This window comes from Oncorhynchus mykiss, chromosome 5 (assembly GCF_057628025.1).
Source record: "Oncorhynchus mykiss isolate SJ-2025 chromosome 5, ASM5762802v1, whole genome shotgun sequence".
In the NCBI taxonomy this organism is placed as follows: domain Eukaryota; kingdom Metazoa; phylum Chordata; class Actinopteri; order Salmoniformes; family Salmonidae; genus Oncorhynchus; species Oncorhynchus mykiss.
In genome coordinates this window covers 30,725,285-30,746,443 of record NC_143026.1, presented here as the reverse complement: position 1 = coordinate 30,746,443, position 21,159 = coordinate 30,725,285, and the positions used below count along the sequence as shown (strand labels likewise).

At 44.8% G+C, this 21,159-nt stretch overlaps 1 protein-coding gene across 6 annotated transcripts in view; it reads right to left on the bottom strand.

The window, feature by feature from the left end:
* The window catches only part of rgs3a (regulator of G protein signaling 3a), a 182,693-nt gene that overhangs the window by 146,607 nt on the left and 14,927 nt on the right, over nucleotides 1-21,159 (bottom strand). For 2 of the 6 annotated variants that reach the window (XM_090234482.1, XM_090234483.1), the window contains exons 2-5: nucleotides 16,223-16,290; nucleotides 1,224-1,305; nucleotides 841-946; nucleotides 161-602 (exon numbers count right to left, since the gene is read on the bottom strand). In XM_090234482.1, coding sequence (XP_090090608.1) covers nucleotides 161-602; nucleotides 841-946; nucleotides 1,224-1,305; nucleotides 16,223-16,237 — 645 coding nt within the window. In that variant the 5' untranslated portion in view covers nucleotides 16,238-16,290. Of the gene's footprint in view, nucleotides 1-160; nucleotides 603-840; nucleotides 947-1,223; nucleotides 1,306-8,548; nucleotides 9,452-16,222; nucleotides 16,647-21,159 lie in introns of those variants that run through there. The other 4 variants (XM_090234481.1, XM_090234484.1, XM_090234480.1 and 1 more) reach the window with 3 other exon arrangements.

The window sequence follows — 21,159 nt, the reverse complement described above, 5'->3', positions numbered from 1 at the left end:
TGGCAGATAGTGTATGTCAGGTAGGATTGGCACAGATCTATGGCAGGTATGAATGGCACATATTGAGATCTCCAGTGTATGTCAGGGTCTAGATAGTGCCATCGAGGGGGTAAGGCAGGAGCCTGGGATGGACCATGAGCCTCTGCTCCCCCGGCAGTACCTGGCTTCCTGGGTTTAAGGGGGCCAGGATGATGTAGTTATCTCCGTTGGACGCCTTCACTCTAGTCCCCTTCAGCGTGGCTGTGTGGCTCTGGCTATGGGTCTGGCTCCTGGCTTTACCATCCACCTCCTCCGCCCCCCCTCCTACGCACCTCCTCTCCCCCCACGGCCCCCCTACTCCTCCTGCCCCTCCCCTGCCGCCCCCCTCAGAGCCGTTGACTAGCACCCGGCGGCTGGTCCTGTGGTGGGCAGGGAGGGGGGGCACGGCCGGGGGGATCTTGTCACGGTCTAGCCGGTCCTTGGACCTGTCCCTCCGCCTGGTGGGGGGTGAGGGGGTGTCGTAGTTGGGCTTGTAGGAGGGCCGGTGAATGAGGCCCTCAAAACTGGGCTTGGCGGCCGGCCCGGTGCGCCACACCACCACCGTGATCTCATTGGAGCTGTTTCTGTAGAGGGAGGGAGAGAGGGAATGTGACAACTAGTCAGGAAGAGTGAAACGGTAAGCTTATTGCCGGTAAAGAACGTGAGCAAAGAGGCCACGGGCCACAGTGTCTATATAGTAATTGCTGTGCATAGATAAACTTAAAAAATGTACATGTGGAGCTCTATAAGTATTGATGATAGTTATCCCTGTCAAAGTTGGTTTAGTCCATTATTTCCTCTGTGTCTCCCTGCCTTTAGTACCTGATGGCGTGGGCGAGCTCCACACATTTCCACTGTTCTACAGGCTGACCATTGAGCTGCAGCACAGTGTCCAACTGCTGCAGACCTGCCTGATCCGCCGGACCACCTGAAGACAGGAGAGAGGTCAGTAGAGGTCCACAAACACACACACACAGATATCGCACAAATACACACAAAGTTACACAAGCAAGCTTCTACCCACTCATCTATATACAAACCTGATATGCTTGACCACCTCAGGACAGTAGGGGCTAAGACTGGTATACAGACACCCACACATCTAGAACAACACACACAGGAAGGAAAAGACACACAGACACACAATCCCAAACACACAGACACAGATCATCAACACACAGACAGCAGGGAGAGGAGAACCTTGCCTGGATCGACGGCTTGTACCCTCACTGGAGAGTCAGAGCAGATGGTGAAGCCATAGCCGTCCTTTCCTCGAGGGATGGTCACCTAAAGACACAGAGACATCAAATCACCGCATGTAAAGACATTATTCAATTATTACATTACTATATGTCCTACAGCCAAATAGGAGCAGTTAGACCAACATGTGAGCATTTTGCCTACAGATTAGAGCGTGGTTCTCTCTCTGACCAGTGTGAGTGTGTGTGGATGGAAAGTGTGTGGATGCCAGCCACACAGACTAGCACCTTGGCCCTCATCAAAAGAGGTGGGCGCTTTGGTGTGGTTCTGACGCCAACTGTGGACAACAGCATCCGCACAGAGTAGGAGCGCAAGCACACACACACACAAACACACACACACACACACACACACACACATTCGATGCCTAAAAACTGTCTGTAATAATTCCAGGAATAATGCCAGTGTGTGCGCCAAAATCAACAGTGCTCCGCTCCATAAGAATGTTTCCATCTCATCTGCTGACAATAGGGCCTGAAATTAAGCTCAGTAAAAGTATGTCTGAACACACAAACACAGTACGATGTTAATCCAAGACTCTTATCTAAAGTCAGTTTTATGTCTCCCCCTTAGAGTTCAGATCAGGATGGTAATAGGGTATACTGATCCTAAATCTGTGTCTGTGGTTAACCTCTGAGCGTGTCTAAGAGACTGGCATCAAGATGCATAAGTGTATTAACTTGTTTACCTTTGATAACTACAATACAACCCTAAGTAGCAAACGGTGGCTTGAATAAAGGTTTTAGGGAGAATTCCTAAAATCCCTTGATGGATTTGCCTACAGGATTTACCACCTGTAATCTTGTGACCAACTTCAACATTGAACCCATTAAGGATTATCCCCTTTTTTCAATTTTCACCTAAAATGACATACCCAAATCTAAATGCCTGTGGCTCAGGCCCTGAAGCAAGGATGTGCATATTCTTGGTACCATCTGTAAGGAAAAACGTTGAAGTTTATGGAAATTTGAAAGGAATGTAGTAGAATATAACTTACAACCTCATTCTAATTGCATTAGCCTACGTTAGCTCAACCGTCCCTTGGAAGGGACACCGATCTCAAAGAATTAACATGAACTGTTAACCTCTTGATGCCCATTATTGCAAGGCCATATACAATCTTTATGTACAGTACCAGTCAAAAGTTTGGACACACCTACTATTCAAGGGTTTTTCTTTATTTTACTATTTTCTACATTGTAGACATCAAAACTACGAAATAACACACATGGAATAATGTAGTAACCAAAAAAGAGGGATAGGGGGCAGCATTTTCACTTTGGATGAATTGCGTGCCCATAGTGAACTCCATCCTACTCTGTCCTAATATGTATATCATTATTACTATTGGATAGAAAACACTCTGAAGTTTCTAAAACTGTTTGAATTATGTCTGTGAGTATAACAGAACTCATAGAGCAGACACATTTCCAAACAGGAAGTGGAAATTCTTGGGCTGGTCGAATTTCAAGTCATTGCCTATTCACATCCAAACAAGATATGGATATGTTCGCACTTCCTACGCCTTCCACTAGATGTCAACAGTCAGTAGATCGTGGAATGAAGCCTCTAGTGTGATGTATGACCGGATGGGAGGGGATTGAGTCAGTGGTCTGTCAGAATGCCAGTTCCTGGTTGCGCACATTTCTGTTGATATCGCCTGCGTTCCATGACTCTGCAGACAAAAACGAATGCTCCGGTTGGAACGTTATTGGATATATATGAAAATAACATCCTGAAGATTGATTCTCTACTTAGATTGACCAGTTTATTCGACCTGGAATATAACTTTTTGAAGTTTTCGTGCGAGTTCGCCTGGACCAGCGCCAGCTTTTGGACATGTGAACTAACCGAACAAAACAACTATTTATTGTGGAACTAGGACTCCTTTCACTGCATTCTGATGAAAGATCATCAAAGGTAAGGGAATATTTATGATGTAATTTCGTATTTATGTTGACTCCAACACGGCGGAGAAATATTGTTACGTCTTAGCGCCGTGGTATGCTTTTTTCGTAAAGTTTTTAAAAAATCTGACACAGCGGTTGCATTAAGAACCAGTGTATCTTTAATTATGTGTAAAACATGTATCTTTTGTCAAAGTTTATGATGAGTATTTCTGTTATCTGGCGTAGCTCTCTGTAGTTACTCCGGATATTTTGGAGGCATTTCTGAACAGGGCGTCAATGTAAACCCGAGATTTGTGGATATAAATATGCATATTATCGAACAAAACTTAAATGTATTGTGTAACATGTCATATGAGTGTCATCGGATGAAGATTATCAAAGGTTAGTGATTAATTTTATTTCTAATTCTGCTTTTGTGACTATCTTTGGCTGGGAAAAATGGCTGTGTGTTTTTGGGGATTTGGTGGTGATCTAACATAAATATGTGTTGTGTTTTCGCTGTAAAATGAGGATACGTTCATTAGAGTTAACTGCGCCTCAGATTGCAGCCCAAATAAATGCTTCACAGAGTTCAAGTAAGAGACACATCTCAACATCAACTGTTCAGAGGAGACTGTGTGAATCAGGCCTTCATGGTCAAATTTCTGCAAAGAAACCACTACTAAAGGACACCAATAATAAGCAGAGAAACATGAGCAATGGACATTATACTGGTGGAAATCTGTCCTTGGTCTGATGAGTCCAAATTTGAGATTTTTGGTTCCAACCGCCGTGTCTTTGTGAGACGCAGAGTAGGTGAAGGGATGATCACCGCATGTTTGGTTCCCACCGTGAAGCAAGGAGGTGGAGGTGTGATGCTTTTCTGGTGACACTGTCTGTGATTTATTTAGAATTCAAGGCACACTTAACCAGCATGTCTTCCACAGCATTCTGCAATGGCCCAAAACACACCTCCAGGCTGTGTAAGGGCTATTTGACCAAGATGAAGAGTGATGGTGCTGCATCAGATGACCTGGCCTCCATAATCACCCGACTTCAACCCAATTGAGATGGTTTGGGATGAGTTGGACCGCAGAGTGAAGGAAAAGCAGCCAACAAGACCTCAGCATATGTGGGAACTCCTTCAAGACCGTTGGAAAATAATTCCTCGTGGAGCTGTTTGAGACAATGCCAAGAGTGTGCAAAGCTGTCATCAAGGCAAAGGGTGATTTGTTTAACACTTTTTTGGTTACTACATGATTCCATATGTGTTATTTCATAGTTTTGATGTCTTCACTATTATTCTACAATGTAGAAAATAGTAAAAATAAAGAAAAAACCCTTGAATGATCAGGTGTGTGCAAACTTTTCACTTGCACTGTATGTCCAATGATTATGCATTATGTTCACTTACATACTGTAAATGCCATGATCACTAATTATAGTGTGTTGGAAGGGCTTGGCACCTGAAATGGATGATTGGACAATTAAGTAAAGGATAAATCAAACTGGGGCATAAAGTTTGATTCATCTGATTCACTCTTGATATGCTGTGAGCTGACAGATTACACTGTGATTGATGGACACACACTGTGAGAACAAGGAGTCACAGTCCATAATCACTGGTGACATACGGTATGTCACCCCCAACATCATGTCACCGCCCCCACCACCACGGGGACAGCTAGGTTGACCTCTTCCCACTGCTGACTGACTGACTGATTGATTGGCTGTACACGTTATGTCAATTATGACATTTCTCAGAATCCTCCAAATTGGACATACTTTCCACTCATCAAAATACATGATAATCTTGATGGTCTTTTAAAATGTTTGATAGATGATCATCTTGATAGTCTTTTAAAATGTTTGATAGATGATAAACTCGCTAGTATTTTTAAATGTTTGATAGATGATCATGTTGACAGTCTTAAAATGTTTAGTATTATAAATTATAATCTTGATAGTTAAAAAACATTTAGATAATCTGGATAGTGGAGGAGACAACTGTTTAATAACACAACATACTGGCTAACGACCAGAGACAACATCACTACTGTCAGATATGAGAGAGAGAGAGAGAAGGAAGACGTGAGAGGAAGAGAAGAAGAGACAAAAAGACAGATGGGGAGGAGAGAAACAACAGAAGCGAATAGAGAAAGGCCGGGGGAGAGTCTGAGGGAGAGAAGAGAAAGAGAAAAGAGGAAGTGAGAGAGAGAGAGAGAGATGGGGGCTCTGTAGGGGGTAGTGGTGTGAAGGGATGGTTGGCACGCAGTAGAAGAGGGAGGGTAGAGGGGGGGTAGTGTTAATTAGAAGTGCCCCCTGGCCTCTCTGAGCGTGGGACCGGACCACAAGGAGACAAGACACACACCGACTGGCATCCAGGGCCTGACAGTGGGCACACGGTGGGTAAACACACACATACATTCTTACTCACTAACCCTCATCCCTGGTCTTGCTCTCCCATGCGCTAACACACACGTCCAACCTTGCTCCACAATACTAATGCGATCAGTTGGTACAGCTCTTCAGGCCAGAGAACAGTTTGTTCAGCTCTCAAGGCCAGAGAACCAGCAACAACTGTCTGACAGGCAGCATACAAAGCCGGCTCAGAGTGAGCATCTGGATGCTATTCTCCCATCTCCAGTTTGTATCAAGAGCCTCTAACTATCTCCTTCCAGTCAAATGAGAAGGTTACGAGCCCACTTATATGGTGCTTTAGAGTGAGTATGAAACTACCATTGCTCTCTATTGAGAGACTTAGCTATTGAAATGAGTTGTACAAGAGTGTATTTATGTAACACGTAGGAGTGTGTGAGTGTGTGTGTGTGTGTGTGTTGAGTCGTGACCTGTTGTCCTGTGAGATGCACATTGTGTGGGTGCATGGGTGTGTGCATGTGCGTGTGTGTGAGACCAAGCTTTTTCTCTATGTTGTTTTGCCTCAACAATCTCATGAGACACTATCTATGAGAGCCCACAGTTATGAGTCAACCCACTGTCTGTCTGTCTGTCTGTCTGTCTGTCTGTCTGTCTGTCTGTCTGTCTGTCTGTCTGTCTGTCTGTCTGTCTGTCTGTCTGTCTGTCTGTCTGTCTGTCTGTCTGTCTGTCTGTCTGTGTGCTTCTGCTCTGTTTGTTGCCTCTCCAGCCTGTAAACCCGATGTGCCTCAGTGATTGCACTACTAACGTACACACAGACACACACATGCACACACACTACAGGACTAAAGCAAAATAACAATTCTCTCCCATCCACTAACAGGTATGTTTGTGAGCTGAACTCCACAACACTATAACTCCAGTAAGACATTCCCAGTCCGTTGAGCAAGGACTTTTCTGGGTCACTGTGTTTTGGTGACAACATGTCTAGGCTGGCAGAAAAACATAACTCTCTGCCAGCCCTGTATTGTGTCCATGTCAACACACCGTACTGACGCGATGCCATGCAAACTCCAATCACTGATTGCAAACTGTTAGATAAGAAAGGTTTGTGCTAAGTCTATAAGCTATAAGCTTGATACTGATTTGTAAGTGAGGATGAGAGACTCCAGACTTTGGGTGTAATTGTTAGCCTGTAGCACAGTCTCAATTTTCTCTCTTTCTCTCTTTTTCTCCATCAGATTGCCTCTGGATAAATAATGGAGATGGCGGAGACCTCATTCTTCTGTCTCTCTCAGGAAACAGGGAACACACTTTCATCCACTCGTTTTTACACTGGTTTCCTCATCATCACTTCCCTTCCACGTTAGATACTGTAGGAGTGAGCTTTCCAATGGCAAACACTCCACGTTAGATACTGTAGGAGTGAGCTTTCCAATGGCAAACACTCCACGTTAGATACTGTAGGAGTGAGCTTTCCAATGGCAAACACTCCACGTTAGATACTGTAGGAGTGAGCTTTCCAATGGCAAACACTACACGTTAGATACTGTAGGAGTGAGCTTTCCAATGGCAAACACTCCACGTTAGATACTGTAGGAGTGAGCTTTCCAATGGCAAACACTACACGTTAGATACTGTAGGAGTGAGCTTTCCAATGGCAAACACTCCACGTTAGATACTGTAGGAGTGAGCTTTCCAATGGCAAACACTCCACGTTAGATACTGTAGGAGTGAGCTTTCCAATGGCAAACACTCCACGTTAGATACTGTAGGAGTGAGCTTTCCAATGGCAAACACTCCAATGGCAAACACTCCACGTTAGATACTGTAGGAGTGAGCTTTCCAATGGCAAACACTCCACGTTAGATACTGTAGGAGTGAGCTTTCCAATGGCAAACACTCCACGTTAGATACTGTAGGAGTGAGCTTTCCAATGGCAAACACTCCAATGGCAAACACTCCACGTTAGATACTGTAGGAGTGAGCTTTCCAATGGCAAACACTCCACGTTAGATACTGTAGGAGTGAGCTTTCCAATGGCAAACACTCCACATTAGATACTGTAGGAGTGAGCTTTCCAATGGCAAACACTCCACGTTAGATACTGTAGGAGTGAGCTTTCCAATGGCAAACACTCCACGTTAGATACTGTAGGAGTGAGCTTTCCAATGGCAAACACTCCACGTTAGATACTGTAGGAGTGAGCTTTCCAATGGCAAACACTCCACGTTAGATACTGTAGGAGTGAGCTTTCCAATGGCAAACACTCCACGTTAGATACTGTAGGAGTGAGCTTTCCAATGGCAAACACTCCACGTTAGATACTGTAGGAGTGAGCTTTCCAATGGCAAACACTCCACGTTAGATACTGTAGGAGTGAGCTTTCCAATGGCAAACACTCCACGTTAGATACTGTAGGAGTGAGCTTTCCAATGGCAAACACTCCACGTTAGATACTGTAGGAGTGAGCTTTCCAATGGCAAACACTCCAATGGCAAAGTAAAGCCTAAAGCCTCAAATATAAATTCCATAACTGCTATCTATCTATCTCTTACTGTTCCGGTGCCTTAATCCAATTGCACTATACAAAAAAAAATCTATATACTTTCCCAACCAGGGAAAGGGTCTGCTTCCTACATCATTGCTTTCATCTTTCTGTTCCCTTGTCATTTTAAAATGTTCATGCTTTCTAACATATTCTCTTTGTCTGTGTTGCAGTCTCTCCAAAAGAGCCGGCTACACACAGAACCCTATCTGAACCCCAATCCCTCCTCCTCTCCCCCTCTTCTTCCATTCTCCCACTACCCCGTTCTCTGCACTCCCATTCGCACACCCTCCTACCCCACTCCCTGTCCTCTCCCTCTCTTCCCACACACACTTACCTGACACTCTCCCCCCATTTGTCACACCCCTATGCACAACACACTTCTATCTCTCCCTCTACCCCCCCCCTCCCCCCTCCCACCCGTTCTCTCGCCAGGTGATTATCTAGAGGGACAGACCTGAGGCAGTCTAGCGGCGATGCAGACCCTACACAGCCCGTGGATGGTATGCATGACTCCAGGCTCCTCCTGAAGACAGACACACTGTGGATGCTCCTCTGTCTACAGTCCTGGATGGTTCTCTGGGGATGATCCTCTTGAGTTCCTCTGTTCTTCTTTATACTCAGAGGAAGATCTCCTAAACACAATGGTCTGTATGGTCCTTTGGGTTCTCCCAACGCTGTATGTGCTCTTCAATGTGTTATGTGTGGACCCCAATCTGATTCCTCTGTCCACTCTGGATGATCCTCTGTGTGTGGTTGTCTAGTTAGGGTCCTCTATGGAATAGTCCAGTCAGTATGGTCTGTGTTGATTGCTGTCCTTTATGAGGCAACCACTAGGTATGGTCCTATCTGCATGGTCAACATGCAGTTAATAAGATGCACTGGAAACCGTTCTCTGTATGTGGTCAGTGCAGTCACCAATTAAATATTCTAATGCTCCGGGTGCGGTACTCCAAGCCCTGTGTATGGGTCCTCAGAATGCTGTGTATGGGTCCTCGCAACACCGTGAGTCCTCCTAGCGCTGTCCAGTCTTCTCTGATCTGAGTGAGTCCGTGTGTGGGGGCTGGCGTCGCGGAGGCGAGACTGGTGCTGCGTTGGCCTGCTCCAGCCACACTGCACTTGGCATGGCCGCTCATGGGAACTCCGCTCTGGAGAAGAATGGGAGGAAGTGCTCCCTCACCCCTCCTCACGCTACTCTCTTTTGCCTCCCCCCCACCTCGAGCCCTGTCCGGGCCAGCCTGTTTGTGTGCCTACCCTCGATAAGCCCAGAACAACTTCCTGAGCCAGCGGTACAGGGCTGAGAGAGAGAGGTGAGACAGACTGCATACACACACAAATGTGTTATCATACTGTAGAAGTGGAAGAGAGAGAAGAGCACTGTGAGAATGAACGCTTTTGCATACATAATATGTATGTTATGCATACGGAGGTAGGAGGGAGTCTGTAGACGCTCAGTCACAGGCATGTATTATAAATACAGTAGATATACTCCTGTGTGTTTATGAGCATCCCCCTTTGCCATATTCACCCACATGCACTAACAAGAAACATCCACTGTGTGCAGCCTCCTGTTGTGCAACTCTTACAATGAAAGACAGAACATGCTGCTGATGAGTGGTTGAAAGCAGCACATGAGTGGTCGAAAGCAGTACATGAGTGGTTGAAAGCAACACATACCCCTCACCTCGCAATTTTTTCTGCAAATCTCTCTTTTTTCACACACACACAGTCAGTTTTCACACCTAGACACATTCTCTGGAGACCACCCTCCGCGCTCTCTAAACTATTTTACAGCAGTCTCACACCAGACACCATCATGTTTGTTATGTTTGATTCGTTCATATTTCCTCTCCTTTTCCTTTCAATTTTCGCCGGTGCAGGAATTCAGGTCTGTGAATGTGCTACTCCGGCAAACCCCTTTCCAGTTATCAAAACACTCTCCTATTTTTGTTTTTGATTGGCTACGGCATGAGAGCCGGAAACAGGAGGGCTATGAAATCTATGTAAAATAACAACAAACATCGCTCGGCTCAGCCAGAAAACTGGCAAATGTAACCCCAGAGCGACCTCATTAATTCTTAACATGTCTCCGTTCCATTTATCCTTTAGTGGCTGGCTCACTGGAGGTTTACAGAGTCACAGAAAAGGAGAGGCCAAAGAGTAACCCATAGTGGGCTCTCTCCACAATGCTAACAGGCTGACAGAAAAGGCCATTCAAGTCCTTACATCCCCTCTACTGGGCATTTAGGGGGACTTTTCCCTGTTCTCCTTTTTAAGGGGGGAAGGTTACCCTTCAATCGCACACAAAAACATGTGAGAGCTCTTTCTCTTCCTTTTCTATCCTTCTGTTCAGCTCTAAACAGGCAGAAGGATGGATTAGAGGGAGAGAGAGAAAGAGAGGGAGAGAGAGAAAGAGAGAGAGGCAAGTGTTTGTAACTCCGTCTTTGAGCCAGACAAGATGAACGGAGCGGCTCCCCTTTGGAGTGTGGGATCTTCCGAGCGTCTCTCTGGCTGACCTGACTATTGGAGGCATCAAAGACAGGCAGCGTCTCTCTGGCTGACCTGACTAGAGGAGGCATCAAAGACAGTCAGCGTCTCTCTGGCTGACCTGACTAGAGGAGGCATCAAAGACAGGCAGCGTCTCTCTGGCTGACCTGACTAGAGGAGGCATCAAAGACAGGCAGCGTCTCTCTGACTGACCTGACTATTGGAGGCATCAAAGACAGGCAGTGTCTCTCTGACTGAACTGACTATTGGGGGCATCAAATATAGTCAGTGTCTCTCTGGCTGACTTGAGTAGAGGAGGCATCAAAGACAGGCAGCATCTCTGGTTGACTTGAGTAGAGGAGACATCAAAGACAGGCAGCGTCTCTCTGGCTGACCTGACTAGAGGAGGCATCAAAGACAGGTAGCGTCTCTCTGACTGACCCGACTATTAGAGGCATCAAAGACAGTCAGCGTCTCTGTGGCTGACCTGACTAGAGGAGGCATCAAAGACAGGCAGCGTCTCTCTGACTGACCTGACTATTGGGGGCATCAAAGACAAGCAGTGTCTCTCTGACTGAACTGACTATTGGGGGCATCAAATATAGTCAGTGTCTCTCTGGCTGACTTGAGTAGAGGAGGCATCAAAGACAGGCAGCATCTCTGGCTGACTTGAGTAGAGGAGACATCAAAGACAGGCAGCGTCTCTCTGGCTAACCTGACTAGAGGAGGCATCAAAGACAGGCAGCGTCTCTCTGGCTGACCTGACTAGAGGAGGCATCAAAGACAGGCAGCTTCCACTCCACTGGGCAGCTAGGACCAAGGCCCAGCTAGGACCAGCTAGGACCAACTGGGGTTATTTTGTAGGTTTAGGGCCAAGGCCAAGGATAGGACTAGATTCAGGGTTAGGACTGGGATTATTTTATAGGGGTAGGACTAGGCCCAGCCCCAGGGCAGAGACTTGGACAGGCTAGGGCAGGGGTTAGTTCTGGCAGTGGTTAAAAACAGGACTAGGACTAGGACTGTGTTGGTTCCAGGGCTGATGCCTGGACTGGAGCCCCTGCAGAGCTAAGAAACCCAACAAAATCAACAGCCATTCTGTCCTTGCTCTCACCCTCATCCTCATCACCTCTCTGCATCCAGAGGACAGTGTCACTCCAAGGTCTCAGGAAATGGAGAGAGAGGAAAGTAATACCAGCCGACAAGCACTTGCTGTCATGAGTCAGGGAAACTTTTTGTCAGCTCAATCAGCATTAATATTCATTCCCTGTGTCTGGTCTATCTGTGGGATGGACCACTGGAGATGTGTTGCTCTGTCCGTTCAGGTTAAGTGCTGCGAGATGTTAATATGGCAGTGGAGGGGTTGGGCTCTCGCCACTCCATGGAAAAGGGCTTAGTTGCATTGGACACAACTCACAGAGACAGAGAAAGCTGACAGAACCTAGGCCTAGGCTGTGATGAAGAAAAACATAACTGGAAAGAACAGGAGTGAGGGGAAGTCTGAAATAAAACAAAACTAGTTTTGGTTTGAATTAGATTTTTGACACATGAGCAATATGATGTGTCTGCAGTTTTTGCAATGTGGGTTTGATTGAATCTGATCCTCCGAGTATGCATAGATATCGGTATCCCAGGATCCCTTCGAAACCCCTTCAAACTGTTTAAACACTTAGTGAACAGGTAAAGAGTTTTCCAAAGAGAGAGAGAGAGAGAGAGAGAGAGAGAGAGAGAGAGAGAGACATAGACAGAGACAGACAGAGACAGAGACAGAGGAAGAACAGAGGGAGAGGGAGACGGAGAGGGAGAGACAGAGACAGAGACAGAGACAGAGGAAGAGGAAGAACAGAGGGAGAGAGAGACAGAGACAGAGACAGAGACAGAGGAAGAACAGAGAGAGACAGAGACAGAGACAGAGGAAGAACAGAGGGAGAGGGAGAGGGAGAGGGAGAGAGACAGAGGGAGACAGAGGGAGACAGAGACAGAGACAGAGACAGAGACAGAGGAAGAACAGAGGGAGAGGGAGAGAAGGGAGTGCAGAACAGGAACATACTGTAAGGAACACCACAGACAAGTCAGGGAAAAGCCTGGAAAAGTAGAAATCCCAGCAGTTCCACATTCAGCCTGTGAATGTTCTTTGCCCTTCTTTAACTCGGTCTCAGGGGAACACCCCACACAGACCGCTCACATCAGCCAACAAGAGAAAAGAGAGAAAGCGGGAGAGAAAGGGAGGAGAGCGCTCAAAAATGGATGTAAATGTCTGTCATTTAGCACTGTATGACAGAAGCTTCCTGTTCCTCTTCATAGGATCTCTTCGAATGCAAACTTCAAACAACTGTTTGTTGCAGTACCAGGGTTGTGATCCAACAGTAGAGCAAATGAATGAGAAAAAGTTGATGTGAATTTGTCGCTTGTAGTTATTGTGTGCAACCAGAACCAGCAACAGATTTCGGTGTAGCTAGAGAATCAATAAGCAACAGTGAAACATGTTGCTGATATGGGCGTTTCTAGGGTACCAGTGAGGATTTCCTACACTGTACAACTTGTTACAGCTGTTGATAAGTCATTGATAGAGTATTTTGGTGTCTCATTCTCACACTGGTGAAGACAGTTATGCCTGGATCCAAGTTGCATCTAATATCCCTAGAGAATTGAGGTTGATCATCGGTTGTTGTCTGCTTTATTTACAGCAAGACTTGTCATTCGTTTTAACAGAGAAAGCATCAAGGTAATGTGTTCATGTTTCATATGTTTTTGTGCTTTAGATTGGACACATAAGCTGTGTTCGAATACTCATACTAACCACACTAACTGTACTATTTGTGACGTAAATTGAGTATGTAGTGTGCATATTGGTCATAGTTAGTATGCCAAAACTTCCCAGATGTCATACCACATTTGCCAAAATACAAAGTACATCGCCAATCCTCACTTCCTGTTGAACGCAGAATGAGGGAGAGCTCAATTTTGTCTTTTTGAACTGCTAGCTACTAGCGGGTTTTTCTTGAGTGCTTGAACGCAGCCCGTGACGCAGTTAGCCATTGTGGCTGGAACCACGGATTGTCCCGGGTTTGTGGCTGTCTAGATCCCTGCTGTTTGTTGTTTTCAATCTTCCCTGTGACCTGCCCTTTCTGGAACTGTGTGTAGTAACAGTGTAACCTAAGTTGCTAGCTACCATGACAAAGACCAAAGCCAGTGGGAGTACCGTTGAGGACAGTGGTGTCTCTCGATCACAGGTGAAGGATCTTTTAAGCAAACAAAAAGAGTTCCACAGGCAGTTGTTACAACAAGAAAATAGCTTAATTAAAGTGTTTGGTCCAAATACTGGTGGATTCAACTAATAAAAGAATAGACGACCTGACCAGAGAGGTCCAGGACCTGAAGAACAGTTATCCCAGGGTCAGCTCAATGAGTTGAAACAGAAGAACGGCAAGATGACAGCAATCTGTTTGTCATTGAGAGAGGATATCAGTTCTGTGTGTGAATCCATGATAACAATGATGGATAAATCAGATTATCTTGAGGGACAATCAAGGTGGAACATGGTTGTGGACGGAATTGCAGAATCTCCACGAGACCTGGATGGAGTCTGAGGAAAAAGTGAGGGAAATTATCTCTGAGAAATTGAAGATGGACCACAGGAAGATTGAGGTGGAGTGCGCCCACAGGACTGAAAAATCCACCAGGTGGCCCAGGTCACAGGCCCAGACCAATAGTGGTCAAGTTCCTGAAGTTCAAGGACAAGGTAGCTGTTTTGGAAAGAGCCAAGAGCTTGAGAGGAATGTATATCTTCCTCAAGGAGGACTATCATGAAGCTGTGCGCCAGAAGAGGAAAGAGCTGATCCCAGCCATGAAAGCTGCCAGAGCACGTAGAGACATTGCTTACATCTGCTATGACAGGCTCATTTTCTACCCTCCCTATGACAGGCTCATTTTCCACCCTCCCTATGACAGGCTCGTTGTCCACCCTCCCTATGACAGGCTCGTTGTCCACCCTCCCTATGACAGGCTCGTTGTCCACCCTCCCTATGACAGGCTCGTTGTCCACCCTCCCTATGACAGGCTCGTTGTCCACCCTCCCTATGACAGGCTCGTTGTCCACCCTCCCTATGACAGGCTCGTTGTCCACCCTCCCTATGACAAGCTCATTGTCCACCCTCCCTATGACAGGCTCGTTGTCCACCCTCCCTATGACAGGCTTGTTGTCCACCCTCCCTCACAGAAGTCTGGAAGGGATGAGAGAAGCCAAGCCTATGGGTACGTAGCTTCAACCCCGCAGCGCACACACACACACACACACACACACACACACACACACACACACCAATTGATTCATGGACTGTTGGATGTATATTTTTTTCTCTTGCTTTTTTTTCTCTTTTCAGTATTATGTCTATCACTGAAAAGCTACCCAGGAAGGGCTGAAAATTGCCCATATTACTATACTGTATGTAGCCTTAGAAATAAGGTTAATGAAATCAATAACTTGCTAACATCAAATAACATTCATATATTAGCCATTCTGAGAGGAATTGTTGACTTGCATAAAGCTGGAAAGGGTTACAAAAGTATCTCTAAAAGCCTTGAAAACATCAGTCCATGGTAAGACAAATTGTCTATACATGGAGAAAGTTCAGCACTGTTCCTACTCTCCATCTCAACTCTCCCTCTCTTTATCTCCCTCTTTTTATCTCCCTCTCAACATCTCCCCATCTCCCTCTCAACTCACCCTCCCAATTCTCCCTCTCTCCATTTCCCTCTCAACTCTCCTTATCCCCCTCTCAACTCTCCCTCTCAACTCTCCCATTGGCCCCATTATTTATAGATAGACTTAAATGTAGATAGCATGAGAAACTGCTGTGAGCACCATAACAGCACTTGAGCATGTGTTTTATATGCATCATTAAGTGAAGAGGGTCACAAACACGCTGTACTCTTCCTCTTTCTCTTTACTCTCCCTCTCTCTATCTCCCCATCTTCCTCTCAACTCACCCTCACATTTCTCCCTCTCTACTCTCCCTGCCTTTATCTCCCTCTCACCTCTCTCCATCTCACTCTCTCTCCCCATCTCCCTCTCAACTTACCCTCTCAATTCTCCCTCTCAGCATCTGCCTCTCAATTCTCCCGCTCTCCATTTCCCTCTCAACTCTCCCTCTCTCTATCTGCTTCTCAACTCTCCCTCTCTTTATCTCCTGCTCTCTAAGAACATGGTCAGAGAATGACCATCATAAATGACAAACTGGGCATTCTCTCAACATCAACAACAATCTTCTCAATATGACTCACATACATGCGACCAATTACAGCATTACATACTTCACAACATTCTGGCATTTTCTTAACATCTGCACACAAAGCCTAGCTATAAATAATGCACACACACAAACACATGCATGCAAACACACTCACGAAAAAATGTTGTTATATTTTTAAGCTCTTTTGTATTGTCAGTTTATGACGATTCCTCAAAAATATGAAATGTGATGAAAAAAGAGACACACACACACAACCACACACACACACACACACACACACACACACACACACACACACACACACACAACTTTAACCACAGCTCCATGTCTCAAACAGATACCCAGATATACAGTATACAGACACATAGAGAGAAAGTTCTAAAAGAGTCACTCACCGTTAAGCATTGCATATTCTCAGGGCTTGTGGTCTCGGAGGCAGCACCATGGTTTGACAACGGAGCCTCTGAAAGAAATACAAAAGAGTCACAGGCTGAGACACTGCTTTTAGAGAACATCTCTGCCTCTCTGTCTCTGGACCTTCAGGGCACCAACAGGGGAACGTGCTCTTATTCTCAACAAGATGCCCCCAAAAAACTCCTCAATATATTGCAGATGCAAGATAAAGTCCCAAATTTGAGGCTGCCAAAAACAATGGCAATATGTTGCAGCCCAAAAAAGTCTCTGTACGTTACAAGGCAATGTATGAAGCCTGTCCTGGGCTGCCTTGGTGTGTGTTGTCAGTTAGGACCCCTCTAATAAGGCACAAACAGAACTTTCAACTCTGAGTAACTCCGCTAAGGTGTGAGGTTGCGCCCAACTAGTCAAGAGAGGAGAAGAACACAAGAGAGGGAGGGAGGGGGTAAAAAGAAAAGGAACTTCCCTCTCACTCCATTATCTCTCCTTCGAGGGCTCTTGTGAGGTTACCATGGTGATGGGGCCTCGCCCCCAATGTCCTTTTAACCATTCCTCATAAAGGCATCATTCAGCTGGCCCACAATGCTGATGCCTGGTCCCCCTCCCTCCTTTCCTCCATCCCTCCTTTCTGCCCTCCCTCCCTCCCTCACTCTCTATACATAGAGCTGCAACTCTCTCTCCCTTCCTCTCTCTCTCTTTCCTTATACACAAAGCTGTGTCTCGCTCCCCCAAGTCACTCTATAAGGAAATACACTCTCTCTTATTTTCTTTTGCTCTGCCATTCTCGCTCTTTCCTGCTCTATACTTCATTATCCCTCTCTCCCTCTCTCCCTCTCTTGTTCCCCATGCAGATGGTGAGATTTGATTTCACACTCATCCACCCCATGGAAACACCCCCCTCGCATACCCAGCATTGCGCTAGCCTCGTGAGGAGTTATCATAATCGCATTAGCACAGACACACACATCCATTAAACACAGAAGCGTGCACACACACACACACACACACACACACACACACTGCCCTGCCACAATTAGTTCTCCTACAGCCCTGTCGATCACCCTGAGGACATTCTCCCATCCTGCAGGCGGGTTGCAGGGGTAACAGGGTGAACTTCAAGCAGGAGTCTAAGAGTTTCGTCACTTTAAACCCAACTCAGAGGGGCCCCAGAGAGCCAACCTGCACATCCATCGGCCCTTTGTCTGGATGACCATTAATCACACAGAGTGAAGGGACACACACACACACACCTACTGGCACACAAGACTGTCCGCCAGCGTAACAACACACCAGAAACAGCCTCTAAACAGAGAGGGGGGGACTGAAGAAATGGAGAGAATGTATGAGATGGAGACAGAGAGAGAGAGAGGAGGGAAAAAAACTAGGGGAGACAGAAGTAAAGAGAAAAAAAGAGTTGGAGAGTAAATGAGAGTCAAGGAGAGAGTGAGAGTGACCGTGAGAGAGAAAGAGAGAGGGAGAGAGAGATGTGTAAGGAGGAATGAATAGTGTTGGCCATTGGCCACAGTCAGTCAGTCTTGCCACAGCACTGTCGGGCCATAAAACACCTCTCTCTCTCCCCAAGTATCGTGGAAGCACTCCTCACTCTCTTGACATCCTGGCCCTCCTTTCACACTCCAAACAAATAAACAATTGATGGAGAGAACGAGATAATGTTCTTTCCATCAAGCAGACTTCTTTCTCAGTCGTTTAAGATCACCTCAAGCATGAGGCCATAATGGTAGTGCTGGGCACCAAAACACACGTTGCCTTGGGTGTCAATGGGAGAGATGGGGTTTTGAAAACCCTGTGACACTCACACAATGATAAGTAGCTGATGAGGTGTCATGGCTCGAAGGAGCCCTGGGTCATGAAGTGCAGTAGCGTATATTTCAGTGGTAGACATACTGTAGCAGATGATTTTTGCCTCTACTAATATGGCTGAAAACAACATAAATGCTATGGCTGAACCATAGAGGAATGTTAAATTATGTTTAAATTCAATGAAAAATATTCTGAAAACTAAGCAAGTACACAAGATGTAACTGAGATTGTGATTGAATCTCTCTCTCTCATTGGCATCAATGGTTGGTTGCCACTTTTGGAAATTCATTGGATTTTTTTTTTAAGTCATGAACTTAAAGTGTTGTTTATATGTTGATTTTCTACCTTTGAAACACAATGATTCAAAGTGTTGTTTATATGTTGATTTTCTACCTTTGAAACACAATCAACTTTGTGCACTATCAGAAAAAACCAATAGGCTGGGCAATATCTCCTACTGGAGAGTTGATCTGTCTACAGTTATTAATTTGGTCTCCAATCCAGGGTTTTAACAAAGCCCAGCTTAGCTTTGATATTTGTCACTGACTACTGCCAATGTGCTATCATGAGAATAATTATTGAGAAATCTCGTAATAACTAAACATATGCACTGCTACTATCAAAGTCATTCAAAAGGGGTAGATTTAACAAAGCAAATTAAATGTATCCATACTTTATCAATCATATATCATCAATGATGGTATTTAGGCCTGTATATCATTTGGGAAGTCATTAACCTCTACACAATCGGTGGGTCCCCCACAGGACGGTTGACCTAACGTAGGCTAATGTGATTAGCATGAGGTTGTAAGTAACATGAACATTTCCCAGGACATAGACATATCTGATATGGGCAGAAAGCTTCAATTCTTGTTCATCTAACTGCACTGTCCAATTTACAGTAACTATTACAGTGAAAGAACACCATGCTATTGTTTGAGAAGAGTGCACAGTTATGAACTTATGAATTATGAATAAATCAATTAGGCACATTTGGGCAGTCTTGATACACCATTTCGAACAGAAATGCAATGGTTCATTGGATCAGTATAAAACTTTGCACATGCACTGCTGCCTTCTTGTGGCCAACATCTAAATTGCACCTGGACTGGAATAATACATTATGGTCTTTCTCTTGCATTTCAAAGATGATGGTACAAAAAAAATACAAAAAAAAACACATTTTTTCTTTGTATTATCTTTTACCAGAGCTAATGTGTTATATTCTCCCACATTGATTTCACATTTCCACAAACTTCAAAGTGTTTTCTTTCAAATGGTATGAATAATATTAATATTATTGCTTCAGGTCCTGAGCCACAGGCAGTTAGATTTGGGTATGTCATTTTAGGCGAAAATTTAAAAAAAGGGGCGGATCCTTAAGAGGTGTTAACAGCTATTCTTCAATTCAGTTCTAGGGTTTCAAGCTTTGGTTGAATTCAAATTTAATCTTCAAGTTAATCATAAGTTGAAGTTTCACATCCATCTTAACCAAAAATCTAAGTGAAAGAATAGGACTAAATTAAATCAAACTTTATTTAAAGTGCATTTAAATTTGATTAGATTAGATTTAGTCTTATTCTTTAACTTTGATTGTTGGTTGAGATGGAGACATGAATCTAACATATCAATTTGTTGACAAACTGGATATTGAACACAACCAAATATCAACATTTGTAGGAGATGTATCTTCTGCTTGGATTGTCCATCTGTGCCACTGACTTCTTTTATATTTAACTTTTATTTAACTAGACAAGTCATTTCAGAACATAGTCTTATTTACAATGACGGCCTAGGAACTGCCTTGTTTAGGGGCAGGATGACAGATTTTTTACCTTGTCAGATTTTTTACCTTGTCAGCCTGGGGATTCGATTTAGCAACCTTTCGGTTACTGGCCCAACGCTCTAACCACTAGGCTACCTGTCGCCCCTTAGTCTGGCTTTAAGTCCAGTTTGTCTATCCTTTTTCCACAATTCGTCTACAATTCACAATTGCTATAATAATCTCAAACTGCATTGATCACTTGCACATGTACTTTTAATGTAATCTCAACTGCAATCCAAGTCATTTGGTTGTGCTATTAGATGGATAACACATTAAGTTGTTATAAATACAAAATATATGACAATGTATTCCAATTTGAACTTTGTTGTGAATTTAAATGGTCGAAATTGCTCTGATAACACATTTAGATGACAACTAAACCAAAAATCAGACATTGCTCTTCCATTGGAATTTGGTTCGGCTTTTAAATGGTCGAAAGCATAGCGATATAATGGAGTTCAACAAACTTCTGGCTGTCTTTTTGCGTGGGTGATTAAGGTTGAAATCTTATTGATCAATATCTCAACTAAATATGACCCAAATTTTCACGTTGAAATGACGTGGTGTGCCCAGTGGGTAGAGCGCTTCGGTCATGAACCCCAGTGCTGGGTTTTGCATCGAAAGGAAGATGCATAATGCAGAAAATAACCCCCCTCCCCACCTCTCTCTCTCTCTCTCTCTCTCTCTGACCCTGAATGAGGCAGATCAAAGCTATTTTTTAATGTGGCTGTGAATTTGGAGTGGTGAGTAGAGCATCTTTTGGGCATTTGAAAAGGACCCATTGTCACACTTGACCACATCTAACCGTCAGGGAATGTTACCTCTAACAGAAGAGGACAGAGCGGAGGCTGCACCAAATACAGACAGACAGACCGAGAGAGAGAGAGAGAGAGAGAGAGAGAAAAAGGGAATGAGAGAGAGGATGTGAAAACACATTAACCACCAGTGCCTTGGATATAGTAACCCATCAGATGCTTACTGACGCGTTACCAGGGAAATAAGTCATATTACCAGGATGTGACTGGTGAGCCCTGTGTACTGGGTAAATCAAGGGAAAATAGGACATTTAAACAAGCAGGCCAGCGCAGAGACATGGAATGAAACAGTATTCTCCCCGAAGCCTAAAGTCACAGCTATATGCCAGAGAGGGGAGGAGAGAAAAAAGGAAAGGAAAGCACACAAACACAAAGTGATGGTAGGGGTGAAATTACATCTTGTTATGGTTGGGTTAACTGCACAAAAACAGCCCACTGTGAAGCAAAAGCAGGGGAG